Below are 18980 nucleotides of genomic sequence, written 5' to 3'. Positions count from 1 at the left end.
TTGTTTAAAATAATTTTTTTTTTTAATACTGATAAAAAAGAAATACTATTCTAACTATTCTATTACCTCTTGAGAGGAATAAAAGGCTTAATCATAAGGAGGGTTCTATAAATGTGCAATTATCAGTGAGGACCAGAAAACACGTGTTCTGTTCAGAATATCCAAATAGCCAACATTTTTGTTTTGCAGTTTTAACTGACTATTCAGATGTGTAATCTTGCTTACTTGTTTGGAATTAAGTGAAGCCAAAAGACAGTGGTGCTTCTTTTTCATTCCTTTCTACAAACTAAAACTGAAGAACTTGTCAGCTATGAAATAAAATCTCTTCAAAATATTGAAAGAATGTTAAATTCAGGGACTTTTCTTAATGTTGCTTTCACACAATAACTCTCCTTCTCTCCTGTACAGAAGTTCTACACAGCAAACTGGAAGAAATACCCTCCACTACTATACTAGTATTTACAGGAACGAAATTTGAGTTTTCAGATGTGGTTTGCCCCAAGATCAAGGTTGTGTTTTCTATGCAACAAAACATGAAAGTAAGCTTTGGTGGTGTCTAAAAGGTTCAAACCTTTGCTGAAGAGTCCTTGAGTTCGTTGAGGTTGTCCTGTAGAAAATGAATGGAGATGACACGTAAGCTGGAATAGTTTTCAGAAACCAGAGGAACTTTGGGAAGAATGGTCGTACCCTCGAAACAAAAAACAGCTACTCCTTCTGGAATAAATCTCATGTTAATACTTGACACCAAATGAATCTATGAACTAAAATATTTTCTTAAAAAGGAAGAAGAAAAAAAGACATATCTACTCTCTAGACCCAATTCTTATGTGAACTACAAAATGTATTTATACCTAATTCTCCATAAAACACTGAAAAAACACTCTCCCACCATGACAAAATGTTAAGAAAAAAGTCTTAATTACTGCTTTAATACTGCTGAACCACAATTGAAATAGGCTTAGAAGGTTTTTAAACCTGCATATTCTCCACATTCAGTTAAATGTAACAGAAGTTACTCTAGAACAACTTTTCTTGCCCATTTATAAAAATAGGCAAGAAAAACTAATTACATTTTGAGTAGTTATCACTGTCACCTGCTTCCTCAAAATTAATAAAAGCAACTTGAGATCTCCAAAATTAGCCTAAGTCTTTTAAGTAATTCTTACATTGAAAAAGATGTACTCTTCGGGGAAAAAAAGAAAAAAAGCTTGTTCTAAAGTTGATAAGATGGTGAAATTTAAAAGCCCACATAATCCATCACAGTGCTCTTGATGAAGTATTAGTAACTTACAGTTGTAAATGTTCAACGTACTGCAAATTCAAAGATTCCATGAACATAGATGGTTTAGAAATAAAACAAATATGGAGCAAGGAATGGCTACCCTGAGTCTTCAAGTAGGCTACGCCCAAGGTATTGTGCTGCGCTTGAATGCTTGGGGTTTCTCTTTGCTGGGTAGTAGGCTTGGTTGCCACATCTGGTTTTATCGTACTGCAGGGCTCAACATGGTGGGAACCCATTGGAAATAAACAAACCTCGAAGGGAAGGTACAACAGAAGCTGCATGCTCACTGATTATACACAACTACAGGAGAACTGATCACCAAGGAGACTTTAAAATGGAACTCCTTTCAAGACTCCTCCTTAGAAGGCACATATCGGTAAGATGCTCATCAAGAAGCCTGATGAATTCAGAGGTATCGTACATCCCGTATCATCCAGGAATCTTCAGTGCTAGAGATTCTTCAATAGAAGTGCAGAAAAATATGCTCCATTCTGCTGCAAAGACTCTTTTGCTTGTAGCTACCATTGCACTCCAAAAAAACTGACTGCTTAAAACAGTGAGGCACTTCTGTGTAAAAATTCTCTTGCCATTTCCAAGCACTATTTACAAAATTTGTGCTAGGTCCTTGAAGCTTTACTTTGGTTAATTAAAAATATATTTTTTAATAGAAAAAAGACAGTCCGCCAATAAAGAAAAGGAATGCATTTTCTAATGCAATATAAAACCTCCAGTGGCTCCAGTGTATACTTGGCACAAAACTTGAAGGAAGTCGGACATGGGCATCCCAAACTTGTGAGCCTAACATAGGCGCTGCCTTCCTCAGGCTATACTAACCTTTACTGTTGAGGAATGTGATGGAGAAGAATGGGTATCAACTTTGCGGCGTTTTTGTTCTGAGAAAAGAAGAGAACAACATTATTTAAACACATGTAAAAGGAGACTAATAATATGGCTCTCTGAAGTACCAAAATCTAAGTTAGAATTCAAGCTTTTCAACTGCGTAGTTTTTTCTTAAGCTATCTAGAGATACCAGCATGCTTTGACCTCGTTATGCAAGCTTGCAGGAAAAGTTAAATGTGAAGAAACTGCCACAAAATTACGTATCAAGCTTTTAATTTTACATAAGTTTTTATCTGAAGAGTTCAGCAAAATAGAAGGCATTCCAATCCTCCTGTACTTGGTTTGCCTAAAGCAATACAATTATAAAACTCAACATCAGCCTCTGTTTATGAGGAACTTAAAATACCAACATTTATCTTATTAATCCTTTATATATGAAAGAACCAGAGAGGCTTACTGAGTCCTTCTTAAGGAGGGAAACATTCTACATCCCTTTTTTTCAGTTCAGAAGTTAAGATCAAACCCTGAGTACACTCTTCAGGATATATGCAAAATTTCTAAGGTCATAGTTATAAGATATATTTTAATAAAAGGCCATTTAGAATTGTATCAAAAATATCATGAATGTCAGTACAAAACATTTATAAACTGATAGGCTTAATGAAAATCAACAATCACTGAAGGGAAACTTCACACATTCATGCAGTTCTCATTTTGGAGATATCCTTAACAGGTACTTCAGGCACTGAAGATGTCTGCAAGTCATTGCTAGCATGGCTACACAATTGCTAGCGCTTTCTCTCACCATGGTGGCTGTGAGGTGTTGGCTTTCAGTGATTTTCCTATGACATGTCCTTACTGTTCTAGAAAATGAGAAGTTATACCAACAGACTCACCCCTCTCAGATTCTGATGTTTCTGATCGGGGAACAGGAGACTTCAAGGACCCAGCTACTGGAATCTTTTCTCCTCCTTTAGTCATTTCCTTGGATTTCATATCCTTCACTACATCTTTTTCTCTGGATGGCTCCTTTTCTCTCTCCTTTTCTGCAGCTGACTTTGACTCAACAGTGGTAACAACTGTCTTGGATTTTTCTTCCTTCGAAGATTTTTCTTCTTTCTTGGCTTTTTCCTTCTCCTTGTCAGATTTGGGTGTTTTCTCCTTGATCTCTCTTGCTTTATCATCTTTGTTCGCCCGTTCTTCCTTAGGTTTGTCTTTCCCATCCTTCCCAAGTGCCTTTGTCTCTGGAGTGGCTGCTGTAATCTTTTCTTTTTTTTCTTTATCTTTTTCCTTCCCACTTTTTTCTTTATCATCTTTCTCCTTAATAATTTTGCTGCATCAAAAATAAAAAAGACCAATAGGTACATATAAAGCTTTTGTTTTGTCATCAAGTTTTACTCCTGATGATTTGATAGAATTACCCAAAGCAGTCAATCACATTATTTTATCACTCTATTAGAAAATCATCATGCAAGCATAACTATTTCGTTTATCCTTATTAAACTAAAATGGAATGCATTTAGCAATTGCATCAGCTCAGGACAGCTACGTATTTTGGCAGAAATCATCATCATTTATTAAACTTTGAAGAAATGGAAACAAGTTAAATGGTTCGTGAAAGAAAAGGTTTGTGAATTTTAAGACAGATAATATCAAGGAGTGGATTTCTCACCTATTAGAAGCACTGTTTCCATTGCTTGTTGTCATCTTTGGTGTAGCGTTGACAGCTTTATTAATAACTTTCACAGCACCCTGAGACTTCTCCTTTAGTTTTTCTGTTTGAAGAGAACAATTTTATTTCAACAATATACGTCTAACTGAATAAAACAAGTGTCTAAGCATATTCATGCAAAAGCCATGTAGCTAATAGCCAAAATAGGTAATTAAATGCAAAACTCCCCCGCAAAACCAACCTCCAACCAAACGAAGAACACACATTGACCCTATTTAGCATCACATAATTTTTTTCTTTCATTTTTAAAAAGCCAAGTTTTGAGAGAATAGGTTTGCAAACAAAGGAATTCTACTAAAAATCAGGTTTGTTTACCAGTCTCTTCAGTAGTGCTTTCCTCCAGTTTAGCTGTGTTTATTGTGAGAGATGTAGGCATACCAGCACCACCTGGCCCATTTTGTACTGTTGCAGCTACAGCATTCCTGGCAGGTGGGTCTTTGTGGTGGAATTCGTTTTCAGGTATCATGAAAGGCTTCCTACTTTTCAACTGCCCAGAATAGCTGCAAGTCGCACAGATTGTTAAATATGCACAAACAAAGCAAAACATGGGTTGAATTTCAAATGAGGATTTAATCTAACAGTTCGTCTGTTATTTCTGTTTTTCTTAACTGATACGCAGTTTTTCCCCTTTATCAATCAGCTCAAAAAAATAAAAATAGGAATGAAAAACCGTCACACAACAGAAGCCCTACCTCCAAGCCCTCTTTGCTGCTATCACCACCACACATGCACACACACAGCTGTCAAACACACAAAAAATGGCCTACTGACAACACCAGAAGGGCAACCTGAACTGTCCCTCAAGCATCCATGGATGATTCTGTATTCATCACAGAAAGATGAAAACCATCATTAAGCATTTTAGTTTAACACTTCCAAATTGTGTAAACTTCCAAAATCTATGCAGTTTTGCAACAACAACCCTTGACTTTCTTCATTTTACTCTCCCTTATATCTACTTGCTGCTGTATTATTTCTCTACAATTAAACTATGCTCTCGTGAGTGGAAATCTTTACTATTATACGTGTTTTACTAGAGTCTTGTAAAGGAATTAGTGATCATCCAGCACGAAATGAGTTCTCATTCACACTGCCAGCCCTGAGATGCAGGATAGCAAAATCTTCTGTGATAAGGTAAAAATCAAATGTGTTAGGACTGTAACAGTTCCAAGTCTTTAGAAGCCTTTCATGATCCACTTTTAACCACTTTCTTAAAGTAAGGTGTTGTTACCCCATAGCCAATGCATATAGATCGGGTCTCTTCTCTTTCTCTTCCTGACATATCTTATGTACTCTTCTTTCCAAGGCTTGGCCCAGGTTCAACACTTTCGGATACCATGGGAGGATTTTGGTCAGCACAATCAGGATGTTTCTGATATGCGTATATTCACCTGTTTCAAGGCAGTGTACAGAAGCCTAGAGGACAAATTAAATGTAATCAATATTTTTCGTTAAAGCTTCCAAAAACCATGAGATTTTCAGCATCCTTATTTACCTTAGTTAATTTATAGTGCCATTTGTGTACCACATGTCTAAAATTCTCATAATCCAATTGATCAGCTTTATTTCCACCATCAAATCCAGTTGCCCGTAATATAGTTAGGAAGCCTGGATAGTTACCGCATTCCTGCATGTGCACAAGAGACAAAATAAAAATTAAAAACATTTTTTCCAGTAAGCATAAAAAGAGGAATTCTGCAGAAGTTAATATAACTGGAGCTCTTGATTATTGATTCCGCTAAAGACGTGAAGAAACTTTTTACAAGGCTTGCATACTTTTTTTAAAAAAGCTTATTTATGTTGAAGCTTTACTTGTAGGCAAGGGAAAGAGTTACTTGGACTTTAACTAGCTTTTGTAAGAAATATTATGATGTTTTCCATATGCTACCTACATTCAAGACAGGCTTTGAGAAAGTTGGAACTTCACTTTTGACACTACACAAAAATAACTTTGTGACATTAATTACAGAAACTGTTCTTACATGAGGCCATCAGAATACGTTTTTTTGTTCAATGTTTTTAAAGCAAGTTAATGATTTCACTAAATCCATTTTTATTGGGCCAAATTATAGAAGTGATTGTTATATAACTCTTTTCACAAGTGAAAACGTTTTAGTAACTTTACATACCTTTTCATATATGACTCTGTCACTGTGCCATCTAGTTACAGTCTCCAGCATACAGCATAAAAACCTGCCATATCTACTAGCTTCATTTTCAGTGCAACTTGCTACTGTATATATAATATCAGAGAAAACCTGCAAATAGTAGCAATGAAAAGTTACTGAATTACAAAGGAGTAAGAACCATCAAGAAATTCAAATTCCCCTCATTTAATCCACTGTTGTTTCCTAAATATAAAGGAGGTCAAATAACAGAAATATTACAGAAATATCTGGAAACCATGGCTATTTGATTGAACCAAATTACGTTCTACTCAGAAATTAAAGGTAGGTTTGCCTACAGATGCTTATCAAGTATTCTATTTTTTTTCCCCCCAAGATTTTAATTAATTATTAGACCTTTATACTTAGTCCAGAGTTTAAGCTCTGCATGCATCTGCTACTGATACAGTTTTCCACATGGAAAGTGTGTCTTCACTGACATGGAACTGTGTTGGTTTCAAACTGTTAATTGAGTTGAACAGGCAAAAAATAAACACACAGAACACAAGCAGAATAAGAATGCTCTTTTGGACCCATGACATCAGAGCTGATCCCAACTTCAAGTCTCAACTCAAATAGAAACAGAATTTTTAATTGAATGCTCATATAAAAAAAAAGTTATCTTCACCAGTCTTTTACTATACAGCCCCATAGAAATCCTCTTAATCAAAGCTCATAGTCCAATCTATTGTAAATACACAGATGCACTAGCTTAATTATCTGGCTTCTTAACAGCACAAAATGCCAGAAAGGTTCTGATATCTGCAAACAGTAGAGTCAGCTGGTACCACTGGAGCTGAATGCATCCTGCAAGATTAACCCATTTAAATTCACCACCTTTTTTCTCTACAAGTGAAAAAAAATGGCTACATGAACTGTGAAAAATGTCTGAACAAGTACCTCCTCTGAACATCCTGCTTGACTCAAGAGAGTCAGGCTACTGTGGCTATCAGAAGTGCTCCCTATGGCATTGTATTCCTATGTTTCAGCAGTGATACAAATTACTCCCATGTCCGTCACGAGGGTCTGTCAGAAGGCTCTTAAGGATACTACTTCATGGGGCAAGCTTAATAAAGCTGCAACAGCATGGCCACAGAGCTCAAAGAGGAAGGTTGGACAAGGCTGTAGAAATGCAGATCAATGCAAGACTGCAAAATGTATGCAACGTGTTTGACTAATGACTTTGCTCTGAAAGTCTAGATTCGTTAAGATAAACCAGGAACAAAATGTATTGAAAATCTTCTGAAGCACTAGTAAAGCTTTGTTTGTAGAATAGGAAACACAAAGATAAACTTCTGATTTTCACATAGATTTTGGAATTAAATGAAAGTAAAGATTTTGTTGAGATCTCTTTTGGAAGACAGGTGGGACTCTAGTCTTTCATACTTGTAACAAAAATATATACTTATAACAAATATATATATACACATACACGAAGTTCTAGCTACTTACTCTATCATAGCAGAGAAGTGTGGAGAAGTTGGGTGTTTTTTGCTGATGCACCAGTTCTACAAAGTGAGCACAATAAACTGCATCGATTGCCGAAAAAATGCAGCGAGGAAATATACATAACTGCAAAAATTTTGTGATAGTCTCATTTTTGGTAGACTCTTCAAAAATGAAATTGAGAGAAAAAGGAAGAAAAACAGTAGATTAATGGGTTAGCACAACTACTCTTCCCAGTAAATTCAGTATTGCACATCCATATTCTCTAAATATCTAAATCTTCAACACTACTCAGAAAAAAGTTTTAACTGTTTGATGAACATGTGAAAGGGTAGAAAAGCTGTTACAGCAGATCTTCTGAAAATAAACATATGGAAGACTGAAGACTGCAAAAGAATGCCTTCAGAGGAAGAGTAGTCATGATCTTTGTAAGGGCAACTGATGTCACTATGCTGTGATCCTGCACAGGCTGCAGAGCACCAAAGTCACAGAATCACAGAATTGAAGGAGTTTTAAGGGACCTCGAAAGATCATCAGGTCCAACCCCCCTGCCAAAGCAGGCTCCTTAGAGCAGGCTGTCCAGGTAGGTGTCCAGATGGGCCTTGAGCATCTCCAGAGAAGGAGACTCCACAACCTGCCTGGGCAGCCTGTTCCAGCGCTCCGTCACCCTCACCGTGACAAAGTTTTCGCATGTTGGTAACAAATCATAACAACCAAAGTCATTAACAACCAGAAATTACGTGCTTCAATTCTGTGGTGCTCATGGAATAAAGCTTGTTCAGAAAGAACTGTCAGCTTTTATGGAACTAAACAAAAAGTTGATTTTATTAAATTTTAGTACCTTTGATGCTTTTTCAATAAAAATCACAAGTCACAATTGATTGTTCTATGAGCTATAAATTTTAATCTAACTGCAAGTTAAGCAAGCAGCCACAGCAGAATAGCTAGTTTAATTATTAGAACTACAAAAGTCTAGTTATTCTGCCAAAATTAATGTTAGTGATGTAACCACTGTATCAGACGTGTCTACAAGAGTCAGTCTTGAAACAAACACAATTTCAAATGTCAATAAGAAAAGTGATAGTACTACAGCGTATGTATTGTTCAATTTCCTCATATAGCACAATTACAAATACCTTTTTTCAATATAGTTTCCACACTGAAATAAATTATCTATCCTCACACTTAATCTCAGAAAACAACTTGCAGCTGAATCTTGAGCAATCAAGAGCCAACAATAAGGTATACATCTACCCTCCCAGAAGTCATTAGCTTTAAGAGTACCTGTTTATATATACATACACGGTATCTACATGTGCCATTTTCTACATGCTTTTGGGTACTTCCTTAAATCGACAAATGTAGCAGTCAACTCTAGACCAAGCCACAGTCAGGTAGTAATTTTTCAACTAGCAATTTTACATAGCTGATTAGTTCTCTGTACCACTACATTAAATATTTATACAAAAGAATCTCTCTTGATTTAACCGTCAACAGTTCCTTATTATATCGCTTAGGTGTATCTGGCATGAGTTAGACAATAAAATACTTTTCCACTGGATCCTTGGGCTCCTTGGGACAGACAGACAACCATTTTTGCTTAAAAATAAAAAGTTCCTCCAGAGAAGAAAAATGACCAGAAAACATTTGGGGTTAATCATACTAGTAATTTCCTCATCCTTAAGAAACATTACCAAAGTGCTCTCAGAGAAATAAGTTTGTTCTGCCTCCTTATGAAACATTCAGGTGGTGTTTTATCTGATGTTGCCAGTAGACTGGCGCAATATTTATCTTGTCATCGGAATAGGATATATATTGTTGGGCAAATAGTGACATTGTTCTTAAACACAGCACTCAAAGTTAGTTAACTCAAATCATTGGGAGTTCACATTCCTATTCCGTGCAATACAACTAAGTCTGTAGAATTCTACCTGCAGAAACTGACCTGCAAACCATCTTGTAGCTATACTATCACACCTAGTCAGTCCAGCTCATATTTTCTAAGCCACCACAAAATTAAAAGACATCTTGACGTTGCAAGAAATAAATATCTTCCTTGAAACCGTCTACTCAGCATTTGCAAGGACACAAAGATACTACATTCTAACTACAAGTTTATCTTGCTGGCAGACCTCAACATAAAGAGAGATCAGCTTTTAAAAGTCAACATTTAGAGTACTAGTGCAAGCTAAGCTTTCAGTTCTAGGGGCAGTGCTGACTACAAAAATATCCAGAACGTGTCACATGTCCCCCACACACACTTACTTGCCAGAAGCCAGTTATCCTTCTCCAGTTTCAGTCTCTGTAGAACCCTTTGCACATGCTCCAACTGCTTCTTCTCCTCTTCAAGGAGCTTGTCTTGAAGAGCTGTGCAACGTTCTTTTTCTTTTTTCTTTTTATTTGGAGGCTATAAAACATCAATAAACTCATCTAATATTATACTAACACTTGCTGTAGACAGAACAATGACATTCCTGGTAGTGCTAAAAAATGTGAAAAAGCTGTTTCACTAAGTAATGTTCTGCTCTAACAATCACCTGATTTTATTTATGAACACTGGATAGCTAGTGACAAAAGTGATCACCTAAACTACATATACAGGTGTCAATGATTGTTTTCCAGAAGACTGATTTTTCCAGTAATTTTCACTCAGTCGAGCCACTCGTGTGTTTTTAAATGGAAATTATATGGAAGAGTCAAATTAGATGACTGAGAAATCAGAATGGTGAGTCAGGTGAAAATAAAGCTCTCCAAATGGACCAACTTACTCAGAATTAAGTTTACACTTTGGTAAGCTTAACATAAAAATCTATTTACATAAAATAGATGAAACAACAGTTAAATGATTTAACTCAATATGGTACTTCAATATCCTGTCATTTACTGCAAATCAGTAGTTGATTTTTCAGAGATTTTTATCTTAAAAAAAAAAAAAAAGCCCACACATCTCCACGCAGTCTACCTTACTCCATGGAAGAAAGTAAAATTTAGATCACAAATTATAACATGCATGCATAACTTGCAGTTCCAGGAAAAGTTTTGTCCCTGCTGGCAGACAATCAATAATGGTACCATCACAAGCAAATAACACCCTCCTCCTTAGCCCTGACACATGCATGCAGAAACTTTTATATAACTTTTAATTTTGTATTTGCTACAAAAACTAATATCCAACACTACCCAAGGTGGAAACAGTATCAGTAAACAGACTGTTCTTTGTTTATATACGGGATTAGTCATTAAAAAGTCTCAATATAGCATTTCATGAAAAAAGTCTTTCAAGGTTAAACAAGCATAAAAATGTACAAAACATACCATTTCCTGATTGTCATCTATGGCTTTCATCTGGACTTTAAGTTTATTGACTTCTCTGTCATAGCTACTATGTGGGACAGCAAGGTCATACATTGTCAAAGACCAGAACGTAGCATAGAACTGAGGACTGATATCATCCCAGACCTTGGGAAGGTGCAGAGAAATCACAGCATCATGAACAGGTGCCATTACCAGCTCACATGATGTAATGTATTTGTGAACCTTGTGCTGCTGTTTATTTCCTTTTTCAGCTTTTTTTAGTTCATCATACTTGGACTGTGGATAGAAACAAAAATGTAAATATTTGTAATCTCTGTACACAAAAATCATTCAACTTCACAAAAGCTCTTCTATGTAAGAAAGATTTACATAAGAGATTTTATTTATGTGCATAAAGAAGTGAAGAATATCATACTGGACCTTTACTGGATTTATCATTCTTCAGTGAAGTTACCATCTTTCAACTTATCTGTTCTTACAGAAATAATTCCTCATAAGGCTTCTGCATATTTTATTTAGCAAACTTTCACAGGAACCTAACACATAGTAATAAAATGTAGAATAGCCTCTCTAACAGCAAATTAAAAAGCACTTTACTTACTGAAATATGGTGTGCATACATAGGTCTCGAGAGAAAAAACGCAGCATCGTGAGGTGTGTGAAATTCATTACAGAGAACGTCAATTGAAGGCACTCGCTTAATGTAATCCTCTGTGCTTAGATTGGATGCTAGAAACCCACCAAATTGTACCAGGGTGTCATGGCACTATGTGAGAGACACAAAGAATAATTTGATTTTGTTTGGAAATGAATCTAGGGAGGTCTTGAAAGTCTGTTTGCTTTTTTGGTTGCTTTTTCTTTTTCAAGGATTAACACCACATATTACACCAAGGAGTTTCTCATGGGGGAAGAGCTTAACTTTCCATGCTACATACTTCTATCACTCAATGCTGACTCAACTCTTTCTGCACCTAAAGGAAAGCCTTACAAGAGTCAGCAGATCTGTAAGAGCATTCTGTTCTACTAGAATGAAACTCATTCCCACTGCCTAAGGCAGCAAAGGAATCAGGCTGATTCTTAAAAAAAAAAAAAAATCCCTCTAACAAAATAAGACAGGAAGTAAGGACTTACATTTTAAAGTAGGTTATAGTGTTTTTCTATGACAAAGGACACTTCAATCTTTCACTCAGAAAGATTAAAAAATTAAATAAATTATGTTGGCATTAGAGTGTTATAATGATGAAATCACTGCAAATTTTGAAAATTCTTATATATTGTGCTGATACAAAATGCTGACACACTAGAGGTTACCAAAGAAAAGGCTTATAAATGTTTTTAACTTACCTGGTCATACAGTTTTCCCACCAGCTTCAGATGTTTTTCCCCTCCCTCTTGAAAGATCACACCATTTCTCTGCTGAGCCATAAGCAGGCAAAGTGGAAGGGCAAGGTCATGGTCCAATAATGCGTCTTTCAATCTCTGAGAGGATTTTTTTGTATTCCTGATTTGGCCAAAGTATCCACCCTGCACAGTACAGGAAAAAAAGTTGCCTAAATTTGGAAACAGCAAATTACAAATTTAAACCATACATGCTTCTGATCATGAAATTACTGGTGAATTAACATTGATACAATTTCTTGTGTGTCAATAAAAAATTCTCCCTGGATCCTGCATTGCAGGATGTAATATAGTATTGGAATAAGAAACAAACATAAACATGTCTTGCATGCTGTTAGTTTTCTACACAGTAAATGCCATTTTGTCATAGGCATCATGACACAGCATCTTTGAGCAGATCGTTGCAGACCTAGGTTTGTCTCCTATGATTCAATACGGCTATTATTCAATTCAGAAGCTTCAGAATTTATTTCTTATTCTAGATATTAATCTGCCTAGGGAGTTGAGTCTAGGTCAGACTCAATGGGGTCTTCGAAGCCGAGGTTGCAACAGCTTGAACCATTAAGATGGCTTAAGATACTACTCCACTCAACAGGGAGTTGCCACACTCAGAACTGGGCTAAAACAGCAGGACTGCACAACATACAAGCTCACTGGCTGCTGTAATTTGCAGTCTGTCTTGTAACAGCAGACAATGAAGGCTGCTTTCATTAATACAGGGATGCTGTGAAGGACAGCAACTAAGGCTTGTGTATACTTTATCTTGGCTGCCTGTCTGCAAGGTCTGTAAGCTCAATGGAGAAGGAAGGTCTGAGACAAAGGCAGTAACACCTTTCTCAGCTATACTGCCAGAGATCATCAATCAAGAGTCTTCAGGAACACTATTAACAAGCAACAGCTATTATTAATTAAACCTAACATGAACACACCTCGGCTTTTAGTTGTTCTCCACCAGTCATGGCTTCCAATTGCTCCATCGTCATTTCTTCTGTAATTTCTATCCCTGCCATTTTTTGTACTACCTCTTTTAAAATAAGCAAATCAAAGCTGCACAGAAAAGTGGAATAAAAACAAGAAAAATTGCTTAAGAAATGGAAGCTGTGACATTCAATACACAGTAGAAAGCAACTATATGATGCATGTTAATCTAAATGACATCTTAATTGTTTTTTGTGGGGAAAAAGCATGATGAGCACACAAAGATTTATCTACTCAGGTTAGAAGTTATTTTAAAGCAGCACAAACATTCAAGAGCTGAATTTTACAGTCCCTTAAGAAAAAGGGATTTAATTGTTTTTGAAAATATTGAGTGTAGTCCTATTAGCTTTAAGTATCAACAGATTACTCAAAAATGCATTGTTCTCTTTCTGTTGTTTTACATGCTTCATACTGTATCTATATCGTTTCACCTACTGTGAACATGGAATTCACAGATATTTTTCTTTTTCAAATTTCTACAACATGACACGGATTTTGAAATTTATTGGCACAATTAGTCAATGGAGCTGACGTGGAACACAGGAAACACATATTTAAGACAAGAAAATACAAAACACTCCAATAATTATGCCCTCCAGCAACCAGGCTTCATTCCATGCTAAGAATTCTAAGGACGATGACTAATCCTCAACAGAAGTACAGTTCAGGTATATCAGAATAACTCAAATAAGCAGTATTTTTTATCTTCTGAAATTTGTGACCTACTTAGAAAAAATGCATTGACCCATGCAGTCTTAAAGTTGTGTATTTAAATAATTTATACTGTTTATAGCTGGAGAAACAAGTAAAAATACATGTTCTGTTAAGGAACTGTGCAATACCTGCATATACTCTAATCCAAACACTTGGATACTGCAGTCCTATGGAACTGGTCACAGTGGTAAATCCATTTTATTTCTAATGTCAGAAGTACTAATATATAAATACGTATTTTTTTTTTAATATTCTGGGTTTGTGTTTGTTTTTTAAATACTTAGTCTTAATATATAAGTCTTGGTAAAGACAAGAAATACTACTTACCCTCCTTCTGTAGCTCAATGTGATTGTATCACCATCAGAACACAAAACAAATTGGGGACAGGGAAACACGAGAAAAAGCATCTACTTTGCAGGGAAAGGAAAAAACTAGAGTTCTCGATATAAATACCCTAAAATAACATGCTGCGTTATCTCCTGCTGTCTTTCAGTAAGCATATGGGGATTCATAATAGAATATAAGTCAATATTCACCTATGCAATGAAAAATAATCCATTAAAGTTAGATAAGGAAGCAGTAATACTAAGTGATGATGGCAGAAGGACAGAAGAACATAAAGGAAGACTCAAATTGCAAACCTTAATAAAATTTGACTGATTAATATAGATATACCAAGAAGCAGTTGAACAGTCATTACATAAATCAAAGTATTTAAAACACTATAAAAATCTTTAAAGATCCCTACAGACAAGACATTACAGGAAAGAAAAATCTGAAGTCTGAACAATCACATCCTTCTATATCATAGCTGGTTTTGATTTTCCCTTTTTTTTAAATGTACAATAATTTCTACAACAGTATTGCAGACCAGGAGGGCTTTTTTTTTTTGCCTGGTTAGGCAAGAAAACTATTAAAATAAGTTACAGATAAAAGACCAGTGCTTCAAATAGTAACACAGCACAGCTATACAATTACTGGAAAAATCCGGCAAACGTATTATTTTTTCTACTGAAATTTCTTAACATTTCTGGTAATATAAATGGAGCATTACTACTACTAGAGTAACTACTAATTGAGTGCTATATATCAGCAGAAGAAACATCCAAAAAAGACATTGTGAAAATGGACTATATGAAGATCAGTTGTGCAAGACTTGCCTCTTCCCAGCTTTCAGTTGGTTGGCTACATATTGAAGTAGGCCAGCAAGTTCAATTGGGTATTTCCTGAAAACGGCACCACAAAAGCTAGCCAGACCTAAAGCAAAGAGAAGCAGAAGCTGTGAATGGATCTTGTTATACATTGCTGATGTTCTATGTGTATTTGCTTAATGCATATATATAATTTTTTGTAATACAAATAAAAATATTTTTCCATTGATTAAACTTGCCAGCTTTCCGTTCAAAAAAAATAGCTGGCAGATTCAAGTGAAAGACTAATCACAATGATCAACAGCATAGCAGATTATAGTGACAGTGAAGTATTAAATGTTAATGTAATAAAAATACTAACTCTGAAGCCAGCTTGAAATAGTAGTGTCGTCATGCTTCATTCTCTCCTTCTCGGGATTTGCCAGTGCTTCAATGATACAGTCTTTAGTGGAGTTAAAGAGAATATTTGTTTTCATTTTGTCAAAAGAAAAGCTATACAGACATTTTTTTCAGCTCCACAATTTGTAATGTATATGATATACAAGTACAGCAAGCATGATACAAGGGATCGACTAAAATATAGTTCTGGTGGGAAAAAAAAATCGTGAAAAAGGTGACTTAAGATCTTTAACCCATTATTTACAGGTTTGCTGTGCCTTCAAGAACAGTGCAAAAACAGTAAATCAAAGTATAATTTTCAGAGTATGAAATTAGTGAAGAGCAATTAGAAAGTATTCTGTAACCCTGTAAGTATAAAAGTGTATTCCAAAACTTCACTAAAATTTCCAGAAAAAAGCAGCAACCAAACAGTATTTACTGACAAAGATTTAATTCATCTACAACTGCAACTGAATCAGTACCAGATGTATTAATTTACATAAAAGGATACATGCCAAGACATCGTAATTCAGTGAAGTGAGGTATTTCAGTGAATCAACAACTGGTGTTATTAAGTTATCGTATTTTTGTATTTGTGATAAGATCTGAAAATTCGAAAAAGACACATTGAGCTGGAAAACAAACAGCATACCTTCTTTCACATAATAAACCAAAACCATTTAATGACACTCATCTTCAAAACCTACTCAAAATACTTAAAAATACGAGACAAAGCATCTCTAAATTCTAAAAAAGAATTCTCTATTAGCATTTTCTTTAAAATTAGACAATTTTAACTTTTAATCCATCAGAAAGTAAAAATCACAAAAACATTTCACTGATTTTGTTTTTTCTAAGACCTCTCAAAATCCTAGAGCTTGAAAGCAGCAATAGAAACTTACTGCTATTTTAAGACTACCAAAAAAAAATAATTCATGAAACAACACAAACTGTATTAATCAAATTTTAGAATGCTCTTTGCTACATGATTTATACACAAACTTCAATACTTAAATACAAACAATTAATACTTAAGCTTATAAATAACTGGTAGATAAATAATCTGATGCATCATTCCTGAATAACCTCATCAGCACATCTGTGTACCTCAGACCTACCTCAGCTGTCTTAAGTATTTCACTCATATACAGAAGCAATGAAAATTTCAGTGCAGTTTTAGTTAAGAGCTATTGTCAACATTTAATATCTCAATTTGCTGTACTATAGAAACAAAGACTATCACACTTTAAAATTTGCATCAGAAAAGTAAAAAAATTGAAAATAGAACTGCCTTCTCATTAAGACCACAGGTGCTTTCCAATGCTCAAATATCTAGAGTTCAGATAAAAGAGTCTTTAAGACACATGTAACTACATACATAATCAAATAAAATCGTAGGATTGCTGTGACTGAGCTTTCCAATTTGTCTTCCAGAGGGTTTCACATTTTCCTTAGTTAGACGCCTGTAAAAGAGAACTTTTTTTATTGCAATGGATAAGTTAAAAGAATATTAGAACAGGCTAGATTCAATGAAGAGCTTTATTAGCTGCAGTGATTAAATCCTCACCAGAAGATGCACTTTTAAGAAATCTAAACATAGAAATATTATTCCTCTAGGAATCTGAAGCCTATAGTCCTAGAATGCGTAGAAAATAAAAACAAACCTATTGCCCCCGTGTTGCTATGGACTGAATTCTAGTTTCAAGTTTGAGCACCTTGCATTTTGAAGTTGTCAGCAGGACAGATACAGCTTACAAAAATAGCCCTTACTGTTAGCTTCTCATGCAAATTTAAATTAGCCACAGATTAGTCACTTAGCATTCATTGCCCTATTTATTGAAAACAAAAAAACCCCCAACACCTTCCACATCATTCCTTAATAAAGATAAAAGCTTAACACTAAATCTGAGGCTGATACACGAGAGTAAATTGTACACATCAATATTGAAATAGAAAGGCAACACCTCAGCAATTTCAGCTTCACTTGTCTCCAGTTCACACCCCACAGATGTTTAAGCACCATTTCTGCCTCAGTGATCACAACAGTACAACACTATCACAACTTCTAGTACTCTGTCAAAATTTTCAAAGTGGTCTTTATTCTGTACACATCTTCCACGAACAGCTCCAACATGAAGAAACCCATTGTAACTGAATCTGCAGAGATTTTGGTATGTAGCACGGTTTTTGAGAACTACATTTGTTCTATGGAAATTGTACTTCAAACTTCCAAATTATCTCAGTTTCCTGTCTCAATTCTCTACCTGGAAAAGGAACAATACTTTAAATTGGATAACACCTTTAAAGAGTTTGGCCAAAACGATCATACACAAACAATTGTGCCTTAGTTTTATTGGCTTTTCATAGCAATCTGAACTGCCAGCAGTGTGGCTCACCTGCCCAATAGAAATCCACTGTACAAGAAGGAACAAAATTTCCAGTCTTCTCTAGCTATGCTCCAGGTCAGAAAAGAGAATCATAACCCTATCTAGATTTCACATCTGCAAGACTAAAGTCTCTTAGTCAGTAACAATTATTCTGTCTTGCCCAGGTAGCAATTACTGTCTTGTCATTAAAGAAAACGTTTGCTTTTAGCCCAAGCTATACAAAGAGAATCCATATCCCTGAGATGTCACGTTTGAAGTAAATCTTCATGCAACTTCAAACAATTTAATATGAAAACAAACCTTTCCATTTAATTCAATTTACAGCTCTACTATGAAAACTACAGAGAAAGAAACTGAGACAAGACTTTTCAGTCTGTTGGGATTAAAGAGCCTCCATATGTAGAGAAAATTTGTTGCGCTCAGACATTCCCATAAGCAAAGCAGTTCATCGACAGCAGCATATGCATGGAAATTTTTTTAAAAACATTTTATGGGTCATTTTGCAGATGAAATACCCTTATGGGTGACAAATTAGTCCATTTCACTACTTATTTTACAGTTTTTAAGCACACTACATTAAATATTTTACAAACAAGGATCATCAATGAAATTGAGTCATTAGAAAAGGAATGTATATGTCAAGGTATTTTTTTCCTTCAGCTGGTGAGATGCAATACACTGCATCACAGTTGATAACTTATGGAATTACACAACTTACTTCATAATATATTTGGCTCGGTCTATGGTTTGAGCTTTAACTTTCACCAGAAGTGGATGACTATTGTAGGTTTCGTTCTTCCATTGCCCATAAAGACGGTACCTTGAAAAATAAAAGGAGAACTATTTTCAGTATTCATGGTTTATAAGAGGCCACTTCCAAAGAACAGAAACAAGTTATTCTACTCACCGGTACTGGTATGGAAAAGTTTTGAACATTCCCCATAATTCCTCAGACATGCATGCATTGCAGTCCATCAAAGAAAGAGATGGAAGCAAAACTTGATCGGTAATACTCAGCAAACAGCTAAACAGTATCTCCTGAGATAAAGACAAAAACCTCAGGGTAACTACCATGTGTATCAAAAACATGAATTGCACATTTGCCACAAAATTATGACTTGTTAAACAAGAACAAAATCTAAAATGACTTAACTAATAAAAGACTTATGATGTGAGATATTATTATAATCAAG

The 18980-nt window shown here is 35.3% G+C and overlaps 1 protein-coding gene across 3 annotated transcripts in view; it reads right to left on the bottom strand.

Annotated features, from left to right (window-relative positions):
• The window catches only part of THOC2 (THO complex subunit 2), a 53653-nt gene that overhangs the window by 7322 nt on the left and 27351 nt on the right, over nucleotides 1-18980 (bottom strand). For all 3 annotated transcript variants that reach the window (XM_082770769.1, XM_082770770.1, XM_082770771.1), the window contains 20 exons: nucleotides 18695-18825; nucleotides 18506-18607; nucleotides 16779-16863; nucleotides 15912-16005; nucleotides 15384-15464; nucleotides 15032-15128; nucleotides 13108-13225; nucleotides 12125-12304; nucleotides 11382-11546; nucleotides 10781-11056; nucleotides 9731-9872; nucleotides 7472-7629; nucleotides 5984-6112; nucleotides 5350-5481; nucleotides 5086-5270; nucleotides 4170-4354; nucleotides 3795-3897; nucleotides 3019-3455; nucleotides 2117-2175; nucleotides 572-607 (listed from right to left, as the gene is read on the bottom strand). In XM_082770769.1, the coding sequence (XP_082626895.1) occupies nucleotides 572-607; nucleotides 2117-2175; nucleotides 3019-3455; nucleotides 3795-3897; nucleotides 4170-4354; nucleotides 5086-5270; nucleotides 5350-5481; nucleotides 5984-6112; nucleotides 7472-7629; nucleotides 9731-9872; nucleotides 10781-11056; nucleotides 11382-11546; nucleotides 12125-12304; nucleotides 13108-13225; nucleotides 15032-15128; nucleotides 15384-15464; nucleotides 15912-16005; nucleotides 16779-16863; nucleotides 18506-18607; nucleotides 18695-18825 (2895 nt within the window). The remainder of the gene's footprint in view (nucleotides 1-571; nucleotides 608-2116; nucleotides 2176-3018; nucleotides 3456-3794; nucleotides 3898-4169; nucleotides 4355-5085; nucleotides 5271-5349; nucleotides 5482-5983; nucleotides 6113-7471; nucleotides 7630-9730; nucleotides 9873-10780; nucleotides 11057-11381; nucleotides 11547-12124; nucleotides 12305-13107; nucleotides 13226-15031; nucleotides 15129-15383; nucleotides 15465-15911; nucleotides 16006-16778; nucleotides 16864-18505; nucleotides 18608-18694; nucleotides 18826-18980) is intronic.

Source organism: Aythya marila (assembly GCF_965140915.1).
Source record: "Aythya marila genome assembly, chromosome: 13".
NCBI classification, from domain to species: Eukaryota; Metazoa; Chordata; class Aves; order Anseriformes; family Anatidae; genus Aythya; species Aythya marila.
Note: the sequence above shows the minus strand (reverse complement) of the source record. Positions and strands in the feature narration are given on the sequence as shown.